Genomic DNA, 20,448 nt, shown 5'->3' on the forward strand with positions numbered 1-20,448 from the left:
ATCAGGATTGAATGCAGGTGCGCTGGAATTTTGACGTGTGAACGCTGCTGGAGAAAACTCGTGTGCACGGGGAGCACAAAACCCACAATAAACACCCACTTGGAAGCTGGCAATGTGGAAGGTACAGAAGCGAAGTACTTTACTCCCGAAGTTGCTCCCAGAGTAAACTACTCCTGCACAACAGGACGTGCTCTCGAAAGTGCTTTGAGCAGAGTTGGAAATCTGAGGCTGTCTGTCACGCGCAGCCTGTGTTGGCGTTTACTTAGAATTGTAAACTTGGGAGGGACACGGAGGGTCATCTAGCTCAACCCCCCAGGAATATTTTTGCCCAACGTGGGGATGGAACCCACAACACCCTGAAATCCAGTCTCTGCAAGCATGTTTTAACACCCTCCCTTCCGCGGGGGCATAATTTGGAAACGTCTCGAAAGCAGAAAAAGAAGTGATTCTCCAATCCCATACAAGTCTACTCCGAAGTAAGTCTCATTGAGTCCAATAGGACTTGCCGTACTGAGACAGGAATGGAACAGAATCCTGAGCCACACGCTTCTGGTGTTAATGCGGTACAACTGAGTCGCTTTTCATTGTCCTTTTTTGCGGGGGAGGGGGAAGGTTTAAACAAGAACGGGGGTTCAAATCCGACTGGACGTCTTTGTCTCGAATAGAAACCCGTTTCCCTCCCAGAGCCCCCTGGGCTCCTCCCCACAGTCTCAAACACGCCCCACATTACTGCCCCCCTTTCTCCCCTCCCATTTCCTTCCCCCTGTCCCGTGCTGGAATTTGCTCCCCCTCCCTTTCCATCCTGCATCCCATCAGAGGACAAGCAACTTGGAAGAGGTCTAGGTGTCTGGGAGGGGGGCTCCCGCCCCAAATCCGCACTCCCGCCCCAAAGTCTCCTGCCCCGAGACCAAGGTGAGGGGCGCACGGAAATGTATTTATAATGGGGGGGGGGAATGTGTCGAACCAGGGATATTTTGAAGGGTATAAAAAGCAGGAGGAGACTCTCTCTTGGGGGGAGGGGATGATTTCTGCTGTATTGCAATATTTTTCTGGGTCCCATAGAACTGATTCTGCCCACCCCAAAGTCTCTTACTGCAGGATCAGGGGGGGCAGGGAGAGATTTGGCAGCTGTAGTTAGTTCCTTCCCTCCAGAGGTATTGGTACTTCGTTGAAAGAAAGACGAAAGAAAGAGATCCAAAGGCTCCTTTCATGTTATTTTGCTTTTCTCCCATTTGTCCCCCCCCCCCCCAACTTTAGGGAAATAATTTAAGGGAGAGCGGGAATGGGTGTGTGCGTTTTAAAAGCCCATCACAATTTTATGGGTTATTTACTGTAAGGAATATATTTTCGACCAGTTCAGATCCGGGAATTTAACATTCTTGTTAAATCCAGAAGAGTGGGCGGCGGGGGGGGGAGGTTTGGATCTTGAATTGGGAAGGTGGGTCTGGAATGTGGGTTATGTTTTATTTCTACAGAATGGGCTTTGCTGAAAAAATGGAAAAGGAACTGTGTCCTGAGTGGCAAAAAGGCAAGGAATGAGGGTAAGGGTGGGGTAGCTTTAGCAGGAAAGACCTACAGGGTGGGGAGCGTTTGGCTAAGGAAAACTTGGCAATTTCATTTTACGTGGTCTGGGGATAAACATTGCCCGTCTTCTTTCTCGCCTTCATGTACCTTCAGCGCACATGATAGAGGGGATGCGTTGCCCTACAGGAAATCTGTAATCTGGGCCTGGACAAGGGGACTTTCCCACCCCCTGTTCGTTTGTTGTTTATTTATTTAGCTTTCCCTAAATCAGATAATTTACCTGCTTTCCCACCACTTCCTTAGCCGCTTCGTCTGAAGGGGATAAATCAACGTTTTATGTATTTCCAGTTGTTTTCCTAAAAAATAAAATTAAACAGTGTTATACTCTTAGTTGTTTTGATACTTAAAACATGGTGCGCTCTCCATTTAAATGGGACAACAAAATAAAATAAAACAGTTCCCAAGCTTGACCGCATTCGTAATTTTTATTGCAGTAATTTTCAAGATGAGGTGGGAAACAGGCAAACCTTTAAAGTTAAAAGTTAAAATAAATACGGCATTGTTCTTTTTAAAAAGCAGAGTATATGAACACTGGGAACCAAAAATAACTCCCTCCATTTTGATGTCCAGAGGTTACGATTGAAGGTTGTTTGTGTTTGTGGGGAAGATTTTGCCATTCTCTTGATAGGCCTCTCAATGTTTTTTGGCTGATAGGGAGCTGCTCGGATTCAAACTTCCCTCAGTTCTGCCTGAATACACAGTTCCCTTGCTACTGGCATGATATAGAAAGGACATTGCTCCTACGCCCTGCCCCGCAAAAATTCAAAACTGTCTAATCATTGTCCAGGAGCATCTTTATTTCTGACCAGCCTACTGATTCTGCACACTTTAGAAGCCATAGTGAGACAGGGCTGTGTAGTGGTTAGACTTCAGGGAGAGACCTGAGTTCAAATCCCACCTCAGCCATGAACTTTTGGCCAGAACTTAGCCCAGCCTACCTCACAGGGGGGTTGCCAGGATGCAATTGGTGAGAGTCCTTTAGCCACCCTTTGCTTTTTGAATAACATAAACAAAAAATTGTACAAACCAGTGTGCCAGGCCTGAAGGCCATAGCCACCAACTTGTTTGCTATGATTAAAGAGGGTGGTGAGCATTTAAAATTTTTAGTATGTCCAAGAGACGGTCTTTAAACTTTATGTAGAATCCACAATACCATTTCTAATGCTAACCAGGCCTTGACCTGCCCACCCTCCCAGTTAGGTCTAAGAATTTTACCTCGGCCTGTTCGCTTGGGGTCTCCCAACTCTGAAATGCTTGTTTTTGTCTGAGGAAAGGCTTCCTTTCATATAGATTAGCCTAATCACAGTTTGACTGAAGTGGCACGGGGGGGGGGGGGGACAGGACGTTTCTCTGAATATTTTCAGTGAGAGAGACTTCATTTTATTTCATATTGTGTGAGTGACACTGAGTAACACCAGCTTAGTAGTTCTTAATTATAACAGTTGTATTCTGGTACTCCTCTAAGGGGATCAAGGTGGCATACATAGTTCTCCCTCTTAATTTTTTTAATTATTTGAATTTAAAGGGAATAAAATATGAAAACTCCGAATAAATTGCTTGTGGGATCCAAGCAGACTTTTTCACCTTCCCTCTCCTCGTCCCTCCCTTGCAGTCCCAAGCCCCACAGAGCAAATTAGGGGAAGGGGAGGAAGCTGCAGGCGAGATGAGAGGAGGGTGGAATCCTGTTGCATGGACAGCTTTGGGTACATCACTTCAATGTTTTCATAGAGGACCAGGATTGCCTATGAATTTCTGCCAACTGTATTGTAAATGCTCATGTATGAACGTTCCAGAATTGCAGTACGTATGTTGTTTTCTCCCCCCCCCCCTTTCCAGACACATCCACCATGGGGGTCAGCCGCGGTTGCTTGCTGTGCGTTAAAGTGAAGATGTTCGTCTTCAACCTCATCTTCTGGGTGAGTTGCAGCAGTTCTGTGCACCTCCCCTCAGACAAGGTTGTGTGAATGTCAAAAAATTATTCATTGGATAGCCTTTCCATCTACATCTGACCTGGGGACTCCCAGGATTAGTGGGAAGGGCTTTTGGGCATGTTATTGATGGCAGGACATTTCTCTTTTAATAAATCAGTGACACAACAAGTTGCCTTACAGGTTTGTAAGGACGAACAAGATGGAAAGTGCATTTGTGTGTTAAAACGCTGTCATTTTATAGCAAACCAAAAATCTGCCTGTAGACTGCATGAGAGACCCCGCTCTCCACTATTGGCTGAACCGCTTGTGATGTCACAGAAGTTTCATCGGCATTGTAATGGGCAAGGGGTGTGTGTGTCAGCAACAGAATGTTGACAGCTGCTTTATTTGTTCCAATAAAAAATTGGCACAGGATTGGGAGTCAGGAGGAACTAGGTCTTGTTTGTGGGAAGGGGCTGAACTGAGAGCGTTTGTGGCTGGTGAGTGGAGACTCAGCCGATGATCTCTTCCACAACAGCATCCTGGATGGAGGGGGGAGGGGGTACCATCAGAGGTGGGGAACCTCAGGTCATGCACATCTCTCCAGACCTCTCTACTTGACCCTCAGGACTCTGCCCAAGCCACACCCCTCACTAGCCTTGATCTTCACCCTCCTCTAGTGATTCTACATGCTTGGCATGTGTCCCTGAACAGTGATAATAGCTCTTCTTGGTGTGAGCTTCCCTTCTCTCCCCATAGCTCGGCGGCTGTGGGGTGCTCGGCGTGGGCGTATGGCTGGCTGTGACCCAGGGCCGCTTTGCCACCTTGTCGTTCTCGTTCCCGTCTCTGTCGGCAGCGGGGCTTTTCATGGCGACTGGAGCCATCATTATGGTTGTGGGCTTCCTCGGATGCCTGGGGGCGGCCACAGAGCACCGCTGCCTCCTACTGACGGTAAGAGGTATCTCTCTACTGGGTGTTACACTGGGGAGTGTGAGAGACTCGGATGAAATTTGTGCAGAGGTGTCTAATGAGATCTTTGGTAGGGGAAGGTGCCAGGCAGAGAAATGGGCAACTGACTTAATTCAAAGCAAGAATGCTTAGCCCTGCTTTGGAGCATAGGCAGAGTGCAGGCATCACTAGGAAGCAGAAAAGTGCATTTCTGAGATGCTGTGGACAAGATGGGGTCCAAGAGGTGCATTTTTCTGTGCATAAAACCATTGGGAGCAGTGACATAACTTCGCTTGTGGGCCATCTTGCTTTAGAGATGTTGTTGCTTTCAACTTTTCTTCCTGATTGTGACTTGGCTGCCTGGCTTGAGCGATGCAGAGCTGTGGGTTCTGCATGTATCTTTCAGCCATGCCAGTGATCTCTGCTTGTGGCGGCAACTTGTGCTACTCATTCAACTGTGGGTGGCTGGGAGGAAGGAGGGCTTGCAGGGTTAGTTGAACCAGAGGGCCTGATGGCATGTATATGATCCTGTGACTGCAATCAAGTATGGAGCAGAGAGGGGGGGGTGCGGTAGGAAGTGGGGGCACACTTTGTTCAGAGATGCACACATCTGTAAACACAAAACTGTGTTGTATGAGGCTTTCTCCTTCTCCCCGTAATTGCTGATCTGGGTATCTCTCTTCCCTAGTTCTTCCTGGTCCTCTCCACCCTCTTCCTCCTGGAGCTGGTTGGGTTGCTGGTTTTTGTCACCTGCAGGGACAAGGTAAGGACCTTCCTCACCCCGTATGTAGAATGAGGATGGTGAGATCCAGCTCATTTGGGCAACCTGCAGACTGCAGGCCACGTGTGGCCATCACAGGCCTGCAGTGCAGCCCACGCCCCTTGCCACTGTTGAGTGCAGCCCTTTGCATTTTAGCAAGAGATGTAAGGGGGCAGTTCTCAAGCTACCACTGTGCTGCCTCCAGGTCACCAGGGCTTTGTAATGCAAAGCTTGAGACGTCTTTTGAGAACCACACTCTGGTACAAGGTAGTTTACTTAAAGATGCCATTATATTACTGGCAGCTCCCTGTAGCATCTGTGCTCTTAACAGATGTGTGTGCAGAGAGGAAACTGATTCAAACCATGAGCCTGTCCCGATTCTTGTGGAATGAGAAGAGTCCATTGTATAGACCTCATGAATCAACATCCTGCACCTCCCCACCACACCCCATATACTTCTTCAAACTTTGGGGTCTGCCAAGCCTGCTGATACCTTCCACTTGTTAATGGAGGGTGCCATTTTTGGCTACATTAGGATCCACACTCAGACATTGAGTTTGCTTATATCATGTATACGGAACAGTTACAGTGTGGATAAAGTTATTTGAGTTACATGCTTTCTTAAGATAGCAGGTTTTAATTCGTCCTTGGAATTTGGAATATTGCACCATTTCATTTAGGGTGGTATCTTCCAGAAAGAGGTCTGGAACCCACGGAATTAGGAAGTGAGGGAAAAGAGAAGGGAAGGTCAAAAAGGAGTGGGGGCTGGACTTCAAACTGTTGGAGTGAACTACTTGGCAAAGTCTCCACCCCTAACTTGAACATCGGAGGGCTTCCCGATACTCCTCCGGTTTGGAGAAGTTTAGAAGAAAAATGGCAGGGCAGGGTTTCCATCCAACTTTGAATAAGCACCATGAGGGCTGAGTTCGCCCCCTCAAACCGAAGTCACAATCTAGTCTCTGCATCACTCTTACCATCACACACACAGGTGCTGCTGGTCCATTGGGTGTGCTTATTTTGTCCTTTCTCTAGTTTGATAGATATGCCCAGTCCAATCTGAAGGAAGGACTTCAGCTGTATGAGACAGAGGGAAATGTGGGTTTAACCAGAGCATGGGACGTTGTGCAGAATGAGGTGAGTCTCTCTCTCTCTCTCTCTCTCTCTCTCTCTCTCTCACACACACACACACACACATTTACAGTACTTCCAAATGGTCAGCAGTCACATCCTAGCAAATTCAGGTTGCTCAACTAAAGCTGATTTTGAGTTCTTGTGCAACAAACCCACTTCCCTAATAGATTGGGATATTTTTGCAAGAAAGAGGTGGGGGAAAGGTGGTAGGATGTGTGGGATGGTGCTTGCATCATGCGTTGCCATCTAATCTACCCACAAACAGGTAATCTGGAAGTGAATTTAGAGAGCTAAGAAACAGCCAGGGAGATTTCCCCCACTTTAAGCATCCTCATCCCATTTCGGAAGAGCACCCCCACCCCCCCCGTGTGAGACTGATTTCTCCCCTTGCTTCCCAGTTTCGCTGCTGTGGGGTGCAGAACTACACAGACTGGTTTGAGGTCCGCAACAGAACGTGGGTTCCGGAGTCCTGCTGCTTGCAGCAAAGTGACATCTGCCAAGTGGACAGCGCCAGCTGGTGGAAGGAGGTGAGACGGCAGCAGGAGTTGCCCTCAAGGAAGAGAGAATCCCCTACGGCTGTGGGTTCCAAATTAGGTTGTCCGCTGAAGCCCCCTCCAGAAATGCTTGTGTCCTGAGCAAGTGGCAAATGGCTAAATGCAGGGTCCGATTACAAGACTGGCCTGCACTAAAACCCTCCAGCAGACCTCTCTCTCGGAGCTGTTGAGGTAGAGACGGCCTTTGACACTCTGTCCTGCGACAAAAGTATCAGCTTCTGGCTTTTGACTGTAGATTCTCATCTCCCTCTCTGACCATACAACACACTCAAATTTACTTTTATGCTGTTCTAACTTCATGGCTTATCCCAGTGAATCCTGAGAATTGTCACTCAAGGAGGTGCTGAGACAGAGGTCTCAGAGGTCTGAGACTCTCTGCTTTTAACATTTTGTGCATTAAATGTTGAGCTGTCTCAGGAAGGAGGGAATGATGAAACCGGAGGGGGAAGGGGTTCCTAGTCTTTGGTGGCCTACGAACCAGCACATGACTTTTATGAAGCCCCCCAAAATTTCAAGACTAGCTACTCTGTGTGTCTTCTTGCCGTTAGCAATATGCAATAAGACAGAGGGCCTTTGTGGATTGCTTTTCCTGAGGAAAGCGGCCTAGCCCAGTCCTCTTCTGATGCTTCAGCCCAACTGAGTTTTGGTGACGGCTGCAGCCTTTGATTTGCTTCATTAATGCTGCTGCTCAAAGCTGTCGTGTTAATTTAACTCATCTTTTTAACTGTGAGATTTTCTTGCTCTTTTTTTTTGAGCAGAATAGCATATCTGCTTTATGATTTTTAAAATGTCAGGTTGTTTACACTTAAAAGTCACTAATGAGAAGCAGGCTATAAATATATTGGGGGGAAACAACAACACCTAGTCCGGGCTGTAGTATGGATACATCCAATTTAATTGGGTTATCTTCCTCCCTTCCCCAATATATTTTACTCTCAAAAGACTTACATAAAAGGAGAGTGGCAGTCAGCCTATTAGCGTGACCAGTTACCAGCCTGGGTTGCTGCAGTTTTAATGATATAGGCAAATTAGAACAGGTTCAGAAAAGATTACTGAAGATGGCCAGCTGTATGTAAAATAGTCCTGGGAAGATAGGTTGGATGAACCGGGTATGTTGATTCTGTTTAGACTGAGAGGGGTGTGTGTGTAATAGCCCTCTTCAAGGAGAAGTACTGTCACATAAAGCAGAGGCAGGGAACTTCAGGGTCAAATGCAGCCTGCCAGGCCTATCTGTCTGTTGAAATTTCCCTCAGCCTCATCCCTCACTGGTGCTGCTTCGTATCTAGAGTGGTTTTGCCTGACTGTAGTACGTCCTTGAACTCTCCTAATGCCTGTTGCTTGTCTGGATGGAGGACAGAGGGGTGACTGTGCAGAAACCAGTCTAGTTACTGTACAGTGGTAAAATTCACTTTCTCTCCTTCACCCATCCTAGCCTGAAGCTCCCAGATAGTTGCCAAGAAGAAAATGCAGCCCTCCTGCTGGCAAAGGTTCCTGTTGCAGAAGAAAGGCTTGTTCACTTCAGCCCAGTGGATAAGAAGGGGGGACACTTTAAGTTATAGGAGCTGATTTGGGCTGAATATTCAGTTTAATACTCAACCCAAATATTCAACTGATTGATGGCAAGCGCAGTTCCACAATGGAACAAATGACCCAGAGTTCCTACTAGAAACAGCTTGCATGTTAAATAAATGTTAGATTAAATGGAAGATGACATTTTTTGGGTGCACAGGAGTTTGATCAACCCAGATCAGAGGCACTGCCTCTTCTTGCCAGTGCGCTCTGGTGACCATGTTTGTTTTGTGCTCTATTCCCCTAAAGCCCTGTTACGAGAAGGTGAAACGCTGGCTAGGAGAGAACATCTCAGCCATGGGCATCTTTGCCGCCTGCATCATTGTTGTCCAGGTGAGCAGGAAGGAACAGCCATGGGAGGGGACACGCCTGACCTGAGCAAGTGCTGAGGCTGCTCTGGTGCAACACCACACGTGCCACCCATTACCATCAGCACAAGAACGGAAGGTGGGGTTGTCTGCAGGGGACCACAGAATAGGATGAAGCTATTCTTTCCAACACTGGCCATGGTCCCACAGGGAGTAAATAAATAAATTGGAAGCAACACGTAAACTGGTGCAATCTGTGCTGTCAAAAGGCATCCCCCTTTAGGAGAGAAGACTGTCCAGGAGGATGGTTTCCTGACTGGGAAAAGACCACATAGAAGCTGCCCCTGCCACCTCCAGTTTGTACAAAATGGGCCAAGAAGCAAGGGACTGGGAAGCCAGAAGCCAGGGCATTGGCTCATTTGTAGAGTCTACGCAGTTAGCCAATATGGGGCCTTTTAGAAGTTGTGGACTAAAACTCCCATCAGCCGCAGGCAGCACGGCCAGAGGCCACAGGTGATGCGAGTTGTAGTCCAAGATATCTAGAGCAGTGTTTCCCAACCTTGTGCCTCCAGATGTTTTTGGCCTACAACTCCCATCATCCCTGACTAGCAAGACCAGTGGCAAGGGATGATGGGAATTGTAGGCCAAAAACAGCTGGAGGCACAAGGTTGGGAAACACTGATCTAGAGGGCAACCCATTGGCTACACCTGGTCTACACTGACAGGCAGCAGCTCTCCAGCCTTTTGGATAGCCTTGCTTGGAGATCCTGGGTGGTTGGACCTGAGACCTTACGCTCAGCCTTCCTACATTTTAGAGGCAGCGGCAAGGAGGGGAGTTCAGGAGGCAGCATCTTAATTCCAATATTGTAAGGAAGTGACATGCTGGGCTGGGACTCTTCCACCCCCACTTTTTTGTTGTCTGTCTGACCTCCTTTATGTCTCTCCAGGTCTTGGGCATTGTTTTCTCCATGCTGATGTACTGCCAGGTGCGGCGGGCGGAGAAATACTATGACTGAGCCCCATCCGAGTACATTCTTCATGCCTCCATCTTTGTGGCTCAGAAGCAGCACCAAGGGGATTCCTAGCTCCTTTAGGGCACCCACTTTCCCTTGCTTCCTCTCCCTTTCTTCCTTATTTGAGAGCCTGAGGCATTTTGCTAAAGACCATTTCTGCCATTAGGCTCATGCCATATCTGCTGGGAGAGGAAGATACTCCCCCCTTCCTTCTGAAGGACCTCGTTTTTTGCTAAATCTTTTATTGTGTGTACCTCTTTTCAGGCCTAGAGTGGGATTATATTTCCTTTCACTTTAGCCTACATAATCCCCCATCCCAACCCTATATTTTACATCGTGATCCTGACGCCTACCCACCCTTTGCCCTTCAATCTTGTTGCTTTTGTATATAACAGAACTATACCAAGCACCAATAAAGCAATTAATCCCTTTCAGTCACTCTATTTATTTCCTGATGCACATTTGTATTTTGGGTTAGGGGTGAAGAGTGACAGCTGCTCAGAGTTCTTCATGCTAACTCTCCATCAGCCCAAATGGCAAGTGATTTTACGAACGAGGCGATCTCCTCTTTGAGGGAGGGGGGATATAAACAGAAGAGGGAAAATATATAATGGGGCATGTTTCTCCCCCTCCTGTTTTGTTCCGCTCACAGGTCTGGATGAAGGTAGCTGGTGGTACAGGAAGAGGTCTTCCACAAAGGCCTGCCATCCCACCACCTTTCCGGAGATGTAACCCCCCCCCCCTTTCTAACTCACTTCCTGTCAATCAGACAATACAGCAAAAGAGTTGGTAAAAGACAGCTTTTTTTTTTAATTATTATTATTATTGGCTTGTAGGTTTGCAGGAAGGAGAAAAATAAATACATCCTCTCCCTTCCAATTCACCAATCATCTTTGGACAAAAATAGAGGGCCAGGGCCACAAAGCGCCCTTGAAAAATCTGATACAAAAGTATTATGCTGGGGCAGCGAGGGGGTGGGTGGAAGATAAACGGAGGGGTGTAGGTGACTCCTAGAGCCGCTTTTATATCCCGCCTGCCATGAGAGCAGCCTCACCTTTGCACCACCCCTCCCCCCAAGAGGGAAAAAAAGGACCCTGAAGTACCGCTCCTGGAAATTGGGAGAGAGCTATGCATGGGGGAAAGTGGGGGAGGGGGAGGTGGGGCAAGCACAAAACGACAGGATTCCTTCCCCCACCACTGCTGCCCTGCTCTACAAAGGGTCAGTTAGGTCAAGTGTATAGACAAACCCAGCTTATGTGCAAAGGAGATTTTAAGACACTTATTTTGGGAGGAAGAAAGCAAAAATAGAGGGGGGGGGGGCTTGGGGAACTGACGAAGGGAACCTACCGCAGCCAGATGCTGGGGTAGATTGGAAGGGTTGATGGTGGTGGCAAGAACAGATATGGGGGTGTATTTGTCGTCAGTATCCGTCCGTAGTGTTCCATTTCCCTCTTCTATGTGTCAGGGACCCCTCTCAGAAAAACAACAACTCCTCAATTAGATAGGATAGAAGGGGAAAGTGGGACAGAATTTCTGGCGTGGAGAGGAGACAATTGGACCCTCCACACCAGCTGTAGTGTAGAGATTGAGGTCATCACTTTAATTTAAAGCTTGTGGGAGCTCAGGAAGGGGAGGGTGGGAATAGAGAGGGGAGGGAATTCGAGCTGTATGGCTTGAGGGGAGCTTCCAACCCTGTCCACCGATTTGGATGTGGGGGGGTGGGGAGAAATAAAAGGGCACAAACAGAGGAAGGGGCAGGACAAAGGGCCACCAGATCCATTAGTATTTCCGCTGTAGTTTCTGGAAGTCGCTCGTGTTGAGGCGCGGCCGAGGCAGGTCCCCAAACATCTCAGTGCCATCTGACACCCTCAGCACCAGAGCTCGCATGCTGGCGGCAATTTTCTCCAGGTCGGGGGACGAATGCTGTATTGAGGAGCAAGGGAGAGGGAGCCAGGTGGAGAAGTCTTCGTTATTTGTTTTAAATAATTAAGTAAGTGAGCAAAACTAGGTTGCTCCCGTCCTACAGCTAAATTCAGATCTCTACCTAGAAGAGCTTTTCAACAGAAGCTCCCACTGGAACTCTGGAGGTTCTGCCACCCAACTTCCAAAGTCTATGCATTCTACTCTAAGACACACAACTCCTAATTGAGACTCTGTGTATTTCTTTTCTATGTTGTCAATGGTTATAACACAGAACAATATAAAGGCATCAGGGCAGGGCGTGACAAAATTAAGCACCATTAAAAAAGTAACAGGTCAATCAAAGATGCTTTAAGCCACCATATAGGCCTGGTGGTAGAAGAAGATATTCCAGAAACACCTGAAAGTTAATGGGTTTTTTTGGGGGGGGGTCTCCCAAATCTCCGCTGGAAGTGTGTTCCATAGCATGGGACTGGGGACACTAAATGGCCAACTCCTAGTGGAAGCCATTTGGCCTTTTTTGTAACCCAAGATACACACCCTTCCTTGAGATCCTTCACCTACTTTGCTTTCTGGCTCTCACTAGGTGCAAGCAGCTCCAGCACCCAGGATGCCCCCTAAGTCTCCCTCTTCTCCATCAAACCGGTCTCAGGCATTATCCTTTGCTCAAGCACCATTAAAAAAAACACCATTGCTGATTTTCGCATAAAGTACACATCACACAATTGTCTGCCAAAACCATGAGGAGGGTGAAAGGGCTGTGGAGGACTTAACAGGCCTCACCTTGCTCACTTCCGACTTCTCTCCCGTTGGCCACACACATTCAAACCCTATCTTTGCAATCGTAAGAACTTGATTTTTAAAGAAAGCAAAGCAAAGCTGAGACTCGCCTGGTGAATTAACGCAAACGACATTCGTTTCTGTGCATTCAAGCTGCAGCCACAGGATATGCACAGCCCCAGCCACTTACAAAAGCTACAATGACACCTGTAGGAACTGGGGGGGTTGAACTTTTTGCAAATGTGGCCCCAGCATCTTTCCAGCAGCGACTCTACCACCCTGCTGGAAGATGTGTTTTTTCTGGAGCTTACCCACCAGCCGAACCCTACACACCTGTCTTAAAAAGGAAGGGGGAGAGCTCTGGAGTGTATCCCCCCCCCCAAAAAAAATATGTCTGCCTTTCCAATACACACATTCTCAGTTCCTACCCACCTTGCTGTTCTCTTCATCAGAGGATCGCATCTCTTGCCGTTGCTCCTTGAAGCCCCAGATAGGCACTGAGACAGGCAAGGACTTGGCATACTGATGGCTGAGGGGTGGAGGGGCTGTCTGGCCAGGAGCCTCCTCACTTAGACTCCCATCTGGTAGAGAGAAATGGGGGGAGAAAAATGGGTCAGAAGGACGGAAGGAAATAAAAAGAAATGAACCATCAGAAAGCATCCTCCTCCCTAGCTACAGGAGGGAAGGGATAACATCACTCTCGCAGGAACTATGCTCCCATTTAGTTCGAATTCCTAAAACTCACTAAAGCAGTGTTTCTCAAACTTGGGTCCTCAGCTGTTGTTGGACTACAACTCCCATAATCCCTGACCACTGGTCCTGCTAGCTGGGGATGATGGGAGTTGTAGTCCAACAACAGCTAAGGACCCAACACTGCAATGAAAAGGTGGTATGTTTTTTACAGATGAGTGATGTTGTTTTGCAGCATCCCATGAAACTTCCAGCTTTTGCTGACATAGCATGCACCTGAGAAGGAAGGTTCAGTTTTGGCCGGGAGAGGCCTGAAGAGAGACTCCGCTACAGGAAGCCAGACATTTCAAGCAAATGTCTCCTTCCTACTGTATAAAGTCCCTGACATGCCTCCCTTATCTTTTGTAAATTTAGCAGTAACAAAAGAGTGTCAGGCTCCCTTCTGGAAGTGTTGAACAAAGATAAAATCTCCTAAACGTTACTCCTTTCCTTTGCCCACCAGTTCTTGCAATTACTAGATCAAGTAGTTCCCAATGGCCTGAGGCTCTTGTCAGAACAGCCCAACATATTTGCTGATCTCTTTTCCCTACCTCACCTGGACAGCAAAATCAGATGCATCTCTAGAAGCTGTTTTGCAAGGTTTTTTAGACAGACTCTTCCCGGCTTGCCTTACAGTTTGTAAGATGAACATGGAGCTTCCATGTTCCAAGGCAGTATCTCCAAGTCTGTTGCCGGGTGCTACATCTTAAGAGGTATGTGATATTTGGAGCCAAGTTATCAGGAGGTGGTCTGCCCACTTGCAAGCTTTCCCCGAGACACCTGCTTTTACTTTGCTGGAGGTAGAACAAAAGGACTATGGGGACATTTGGCTGGGAAAGGCAATTCGTTTGTCATTAGGATGCACATAACTTCTGCTGCCACCGCCCTTCAAAACCCTGGTAGAATAAAAAAACTTAATGAATGTATGAAGCAACAGAGCCCTACTCCTTGTACCTATTGTTCACATTTATTGTATCCTTCCTCTGAGCAGCTCAAAACAGCAAGGGTGGAGATTGGGGGGGTCCCCTCTTTTATCCTCTTAGACCACCTTGTAAGGTAGGCTAGCCTGGCCTAAGGTCACCCAGTGAGCTTCAGGGCCAAGCAGGGATTAAAACCCAAGTTTCTCTGGTACACTCTCACCACTTTGCTCCTCTGACTGCTGATCCTCTCCCACAAGGAAGATCCTGACAAACAGAGGGGATGTGGGAAAAGCTGCTCCCTCAAGATACCTATAAAGTCTTGAATGACTCCAGGCCTAATGCAATCAGCAGGGACGTGGGTGGCGCTGTGGGTTAAACCACAGAGCCTAGGACTTGCTGATCAGAAGGTCAGTGGTTTGAATCCCCGTGACGGGGTGAGCTCCCGTTGCTCGGTCCCTGCTCCTGCCAACCTAGCAGTACGAAAGCACGTCCAAGTGCAAGTAGATAAATAGGTACCGCTCCGGCGGGAAAGTAAATGGCATTTCCATGCGCTGCTCTGGTTCGCCAGAAGCGGCTTAGTCCTGCTGGCCACATGACCTGGAAGTTGAACACTGGCTCCCTCAGCCAGTAAAGCGAGATGATCGCCGGAACCCTAGAGTCGGCCACGGCTGGTCCTAATGGTCAGGGGTCCCTTTACCTTTACCTAATGCAATCAGCAGTATCTTGGCTTCTTCCACATTTGCAGTCAACATAGTATGTGCATTGTGGGAAGCTGGCAGAGGGAGTGAAGAGACTAAAAAAAAAAAGTGGGAGATTCAGCTGCCGCTCACCGTCAGTGCTCTCCAGATCAGAGTCGAAGAAAGGCTCATATTCCTGGCTTGGAGAATCCTCGTCCATCACAAACAAACCTGGAAGTGAATTAAAAACAAAACAGAATTAGATCTCGCTGAGTTGTATGCACAGGGACCCCCTATTTGAACATGAGAAGTAGCCGTTCTGGGACTGCTTATCGAGCGATCAACACAGTCACATCCGGAGAACCAATCTCCCCCCCCCCCCCCAATTATACTGGGATCCCTCACTCACTAGTTAGGTACAGCTATATTTTGCTTCAAGTTCCATCTCTCAACTGAGAGATGCAAGTGGCAACTGTAAGCAAAGCGTCTTCCCCTTCCTGTGGCAACTTTAAAAACTAAGAAGAACGCATTTGATCAGGTCAATGGCTCCTCTAACCCAGCATTCTGCTCCCACGAGTGGCCAACCAGATGCCTTCTGGGAAACCTACAAGCACAGGAGAAGACTCCCACATGGTGGTTTCCAGCAACTGGTTTTCAGAAGCATTATCATCTCCAGCTGTGGAGGCAGAGAATAGACAGCATGGTTCATAGCCATTGAGAGCCCTCTCCTCCATGAATTTGTACAATCCTCTATTATGTTTTTTCTTTTTTTATTAAATGTTACCCAAAAAAATGAATAGAAAAAAAGAAATAGAAACAATACATAACCATACATAAAAACATTTTGTCTACACAATTTTCCAGAATGCAGGCTAGAAGACAAAAGATAAAATAAACAAGAAAAAGAATGAAGAGAAAAAATATTTTTCATAATCAATTATTCCAAATTCATACTTCAAACATCACAATATTTAAATCCTAGTTAAAATATTATAAAAGACTTCCACCGCATTCACCACACGTCTCTTGGTTATCTAATTCACCTTTACATCTGTTCTTCAGTCACTCCCTTTCCTTAAATTCTTTCGGAGTCCATCTAATCTTTGTATTCTCAGTATTCTTCACAAGGTTAGTCTAAGCACAACCAAACTTTCATGTTTGATCCCTGTTTGTGTAAATATTCATTTAAGCATTCCCATTGTTTCTGTACCATAGTTTTAGATTTATGCCTTATTATATCCGTCAATTTTGCTAATTCCAGATACTCACATAGTTTACTTAACCATTCCCTTTTTGTTAGGATGTTATTTCCTTTCCAGTAACTGGCCACCAGTGTTCTCGCTGCTGTTGTTGCATATAGGAATATGTTAATTTTATCTTTGGGGATATCCTTACTCAAAATTCCTAATAAGTATGCTTCTGCCCTTTTGTTACATGAAACCTTTATTAATTTTTTAATTTCTTCATGGATTATTTCCCAGAATTTTTTGATCTCTGAACATGTCCACCACATATGGTTTAGAGTGCCCTTCGTCTTATTGCATCTCCAACATTTATTACTAATCGATCTATTCATTTTTGCTAGTCTGTCTATTTTAAAGCCACCTGGGTCGGTAGCCAATTTTAACATCATATACCTGCGTGGAACTCCTCACCAGATGAGGTGGTGATTTTTTATTTTTAAAAAGTATTTCTGATTTAAGAACGTACCAGAGGGAAAGGGTGGGAGAGGGGTTGCTTTTTTCAGTGCCAAGAGGTACAGATTAAAGGACAAAGCATTTGTGTTCAGTCTCTGAAAAATACCGCATTTCTCATTATTTCCACATCAAAATATAAGCTAAAACGGGAGCTGGGACAGAGCCTGGAAACCTGACAGCCAGTTTTGCTACATCTCCTTAAGCGGCACAAAAAATAGTATTTTTCTGCGATAACATCTGATCACAATGTACGTCAGCAGCCCAGTTTTCTGGGACGGCAACTGGACCAGCACATAGTTAAAACGATGGGATTTACTATTACAGGATGTTAATAGTGGCACCAAACTTTAACGTCTTTAAAAGGGGCTTAGACAAATTCATGGAGGATAAAGCTATCAATGGGTATTGGCAGGTAGTGTGTTTTTGGTTTTTAATTTTTTTATCGAAACTTTTCAGCATACAATACAAAAACAAACTATTCTAAATAGTAAAAAAGAAAAAGTGAAGGGGAGTGGGGTGGGGTGGGAATACAAAGCCCTCTATCAGGGGTAGATCTTAACCCTTGTCTCCCACAAAAGCGGGTGGACCCTCCCAGCTTTCACCTGGGAGCATCCCATTCGTCTCCCAGGCTCCCACCCTGGGAGATCTTCCCTTCCCTGTCTCTCACACAGGGTTTTTTCCTGTTTTCAAACCACCCTCCCACTAAAGTGGTCAATTTCCGCAAGTTCTATCACCATAAACACCACTTTGAAACACTTTTGCTTCTAGGTTGTGAGCTTGAGGCTATATTGCAACTCTTTAGGGGACAGATTTAAAGAGTCGAAAATTATACTTTCAAGTATTGCTAAAATGGTGAAGAGCTCCTCTCCCCTTTGGGAAGGCATGGTGATGTGCTGTGTGCCTGGATATGGATTCTGATCTGGAAAAAAAGCATTATCCAAAGTTGAGTTTCTGAGAAAGGGGCATCTCCTATTCAGCAGGCAAAAGCAGCACCCTACAAATACTTGTAGAGCTTGAGACCCAACTACTGCGTGCTAGGTGTCAGGAAACATCCAACAGGAGTGAAGAAAGTGTTACTTTGGAAGAAGCAGATTCAATGAGAAAGCCACACCAAAATTTCAGCTCATTTATCTGTTTATTATCTGTGCTCTGAACTAGTGCATCCTGACCAGAACAGGCAAAATACTCAGGATTTTGCGGTGAAGAAAGAAAAACCAAGTTTCTAGGAGTTAAAGGCACACTTTCAGCAGTTTTCCACATAAGGAAATCTTGATATTGCTACGGACAAACCTCAGGCATGGAACAAACCCTTGTTGAGGGTGAAATAATAACAATAATGACTTTAAACCAAGCATTATCCTATGCAGACTGATTCAGCTGAGCATTAGTGCTGCAAAGCTTGCCTTCCTGAATTGAAAGAGGTCTGGTGGTTTCCTCTGGGGACACAGCCACAGCAGAGAATGCTCCAGGCTACTTGAGAAGGGACAGTCCTAGCAGCAGCTCCTGGGAGGCAGGAATAATGTAGGACACATTCACACCATTTATTTAAAGCACTGTGATACTAAAGGGAGCTTAAGGGTAACAACTAAGAGTTGTTAAGAAACCCCTCCTCTTCTCACAGACCTACAATTCAGAGTTCCCTGGGAAGAGGGATTGATTCTTAAATCACGAAGATTTTTAAACTCTGGGGGAGGAGTAGGATCTCAAAACAACTTTCATCACCCTTAACAAACTACAGCTCCCAGAATTCTTTGGGAGAAGCCACAACTGTTTCAATGGTATCATTGTGATTTAAATGTATGGTGTGAATGTTGCTTTAATGAATTTACTTCTGGCTACTGTGACTTTTTGCTTTATTTGTTAAGATGTTGCCTATCACTCCCCATTTTTAGTGATTATACAGCATTTCATTGATGCTACTAACAGCCACTGTAAGCATTTTAAGGAAAGCAGAGATAAATATATTTTTTCCACAAACAAACCACCGACTGCACATAGACGTACCAGTGGTGTCACTGGGATGCTCTCTCCCACCTGGCTGCTCCAATTCTGTCAATGTATTCCTGTCTCCTTCATCGTCTTCCTCTTCAGGCTCCTGGCCTCCAGAAGCCTGGGGCAAGGGCCCCTGGGGGGTAGGTGTCCTGTGTGGGGCAGGCTCATCTGAGGCATTGGTAGAGGGGCAGCTCCTGGAGTAAGACCCGTTGGTGGGACCTGGGCGGGGGGCAGAAGGAGGACGGGCAGCATAGGTAAAGGCGGTGGTCTTGTGAACCACCGCGATATCTTCGAGGTAGCGTTGAACAGCATCAGCCAGAGCCCCACTTCCATGCTGTGCGTAGCTGAAGCCACCAGGGGGTGGGGCCCTGAAGGCGGTGAGCAGCACTATCTCATTGCCCGTCTGACGCCGGTACTGTTCTGCTGCAGCAACCAGGGCCGCCCAGCTCTCCTTGTGGTTATCCGCCATGTTCGTCATCCTACAGGCAAACAAAAAAGAGAAGGGGTACACGCGTTAATGTTGTGGAAATAGCAGCTGGGCAAACGTTAAGGGCTTTAGTTGACTGAAATATTAAATTGGCTTAAGTAATATGGATGAAACAGTACTTGAGAGGCAACCCAAAAACCTTCCCTTTTGACCACACGCATGGACCGTATTTGAAGAGAATTGCATGCAATTCCTCTTCTAAAGCAGAACCTGCTACCCACTATTTCTGTAAGCGTCTGTATCGAAACAATAATCATTCTTATTAAAGAGCACTGCTGCCTAATCTATCAGGGGCAAACTTTTGCCATTGGGAAGGAAGGCAAACTAGCACATTTAAAGCAGGAAGGGTCAAGAAGCAACGTGTCCAGGGTCCCCAGAAAAGGGCAAGCAGAAAAGCTACCCCTACCCAGACCCTGGGGCTCTCTTTTTTGGGGGGTGGGTAATAGACAGTGGGGTCCTTTCTAACGGGTCGCAGTGAGGGATGGAAACAGGCAGCCAGGACTCCTGGGTTCTGGTCCAGCAATACGGCAAAAGGCACGTTCCTCCCTTTGAGGGCGGGGGCGGCAGATCACAATATCTCCAGACAAACAACGCTAACGGGGGGAGGAGGAAGAAGAAGGGGGGCAGAAACAAACACCTTCCCCCCTCCCCTTCCAAGAAGGGCTCCAGAGGGAGGGGGGGAAAGGGTTGCATTACCTGCCAGCGCCTCTCAGTTCTTCCTCCGCCGAAGCCTCCCCACCCCCCTCGGGGGCCACCACTCGGAACCCTGACCTCTCACCTTTGACCCTCCCCAAGACACTTATGGGCCCCCCTCCTCCTCCAAACAACAACCGCCTCCTCCTCCTCCCGGAGGCCCCGCCCACTCCCTCTGCCCTCACAAGGCATGAGAGAGGCGCCCGCACGTTTCCCGTTACGAAGATGGCGGAACTAAAAGAGCGCAGCGCCCCCTCCCTCCCTTTTAAGGGCCTGAGGGGTTTTTTCATGCCCGATTCAAAGATGGCCGGAGAGCGAGGGGCTGGCCCCGCCCGGGGCTACGGAAGGCGCCTTCTCCTCAGGCAGTCCCTGCCGTGCCTGGGGGGCGGGGAGGGGTTGCCCTCAGGTAAGGGCCGCAGCCGGGAGCGCCCTTCCTAAAAGTGGACCGGGGGCTTCGAGGCGCTCCGTGCAACAAGGATGGAGGAGGAGGAGGCGCTGCGAAAAAGGCGCTGCCATTTAACTTCACTCAGGCCTGAACGGCCATAATAACGGGAAAGCCGCCCATCCTTTTTTTCTTGGGCGCTTTTCAGCTTGGTGCCTTCGGGACAGAATCTGCACTTCGCGCGGGGAGATTCCGTGCGGGGAGCACTTCCGGTTTGGCCCGGAAGTGGGTGAACCATTGCGAGCAGTGTGCGTCGCTCTACTCTTTTCCTATCTCTACGCGTAAGATGGCGTTCGGCGCCTCGATAAAGGCGACGGTAGGAAGCGGTTGCCCC

General features: G+C 47.4%; 2 protein-coding genes across 5 annotated transcripts; one reads left to right on the forward strand and one right to left on the reverse strand.

Moving 5' to 3' along the window:
* Positions 1-753: 753 nt before the first annotated feature.
* Positions 754-10,211, forward strand: LOC114608014 (tetraspanin-4-like). Of its 2 annotated transcripts, XM_028751777.2 has the most exons (9): positions 775-912; positions 1,476-1,541; positions 3,421-3,500; positions 4,254-4,445; positions 5,131-5,205; positions 6,235-6,336; positions 6,732-6,860; positions 8,706-8,789; positions 9,712-10,211. In XM_028751777.2, exons 3-9 carry the CDS (start codon positions 3,432-3,434, stop codon positions 9,778-9,780), a joined length of 720 nt encoding a protein of 239 aa, XP_028607610.1. In that variant the 5' UTR covers positions 775-912; positions 1,476-1,541; positions 3,421-3,431; the 3' UTR covers positions 9,781-10,211. The 2 variants fall into 2 exon arrangements, with proteins under 2 accessions (XP_028607609.1, XP_028607610.1); XM_028751776.2 differs by lacking the exon at positions 1,476-1,541 and having other exon boundaries at positions 754-912.
* Positions 10,212-10,563: 352 nt separating this feature from the next.
* AKT1S1 (AKT1 substrate 1) lies at positions 10,564-20,033 on the reverse strand. 3 transcript variants are annotated; one of them, XM_077917116.1, is made up of 5 exons: positions 19,676-20,033; positions 18,535-18,971; positions 14,957-15,034; positions 12,910-13,058; positions 10,564-11,700 (listed from the first exon to the last, which is right to left on the reverse strand). In XM_077917116.1, the coding sequence occupies exons 1-5, from the start codon at positions 19,960-19,962 to the stop codon at positions 11,557-11,559; spliced, it is 1,095 nt and encodes a 364-aa protein (XP_077773242.1). In that variant the 5' UTR covers positions 19,963-20,033; the 3' UTR covers positions 10,564-11,556. The 3 variants fall into 3 exon arrangements, with proteins under 3 accessions (XP_077773242.1, XP_028607608.2, XP_028607605.2); XM_028751775.2 differs by having other exon boundaries at positions 18,505-18,971; positions 19,676-20,027; XM_028751772.2 differs by having other exon boundaries at positions 18,505-18,971; positions 19,758-19,967.
* Positions 20,034-20,448: the final 415 nt, after the last annotated feature.

Source organism: Podarcis muralis, chromosome 13 (genome assembly GCF_964188315.1).
Source record: "Podarcis muralis chromosome 13, rPodMur119.hap1.1, whole genome shotgun sequence".
NCBI classification, from domain to species: Eukaryota; Metazoa; Chordata; class Lepidosauria; order Squamata; family Lacertidae; genus Podarcis; species Podarcis muralis.

Bases quoted from the DNA above. Each gene is read 5' to 3' on its own strand.
- AKT1S1 (XM_028751775.2), bottom strand. From the start codon at position 19,962: ATGAAAAAACCCCTCAGGCCCTTAAAAGGGAGGGAGGGGGCGCTGCGC. The intron at 15,035-18,504 runs GTACGTCTATGT...ATTCACTTCCAG, and splicing joins GCATCCCAGTGACACCACTG to GTTTGTTTGTGATGGACGAG. The intron at 11,701-12,909 runs GTGGGTAGGAAC...TCCTCAATACAG, and splicing joins CTGATGAAGAGAACAGCAAG to CATTCGTCCCCCGACCTGGA.
- LOC114608014 (XM_028751776.2), top strand. From the start codon at position 3,432: ATGGGGGTCAGCCGCGGTTGCTTGCTGTGCGTTAAAGTGAAGATGTTC. The intron at 3,501-4,253 runs GTGAGTTGCAGC...CTCTCCCCATAG, and splicing joins TCTTCAACCTCATCTTCTGG to CTCGGCGGCTGTGGGGTGCT. The intron at 4,446-5,130 runs GTAAGAGGTATC...TCTCTTCCCTAG, and splicing joins ACCGCTGCCTCCTACTGACG to TTCTTCCTGGTCCTCTCCAC.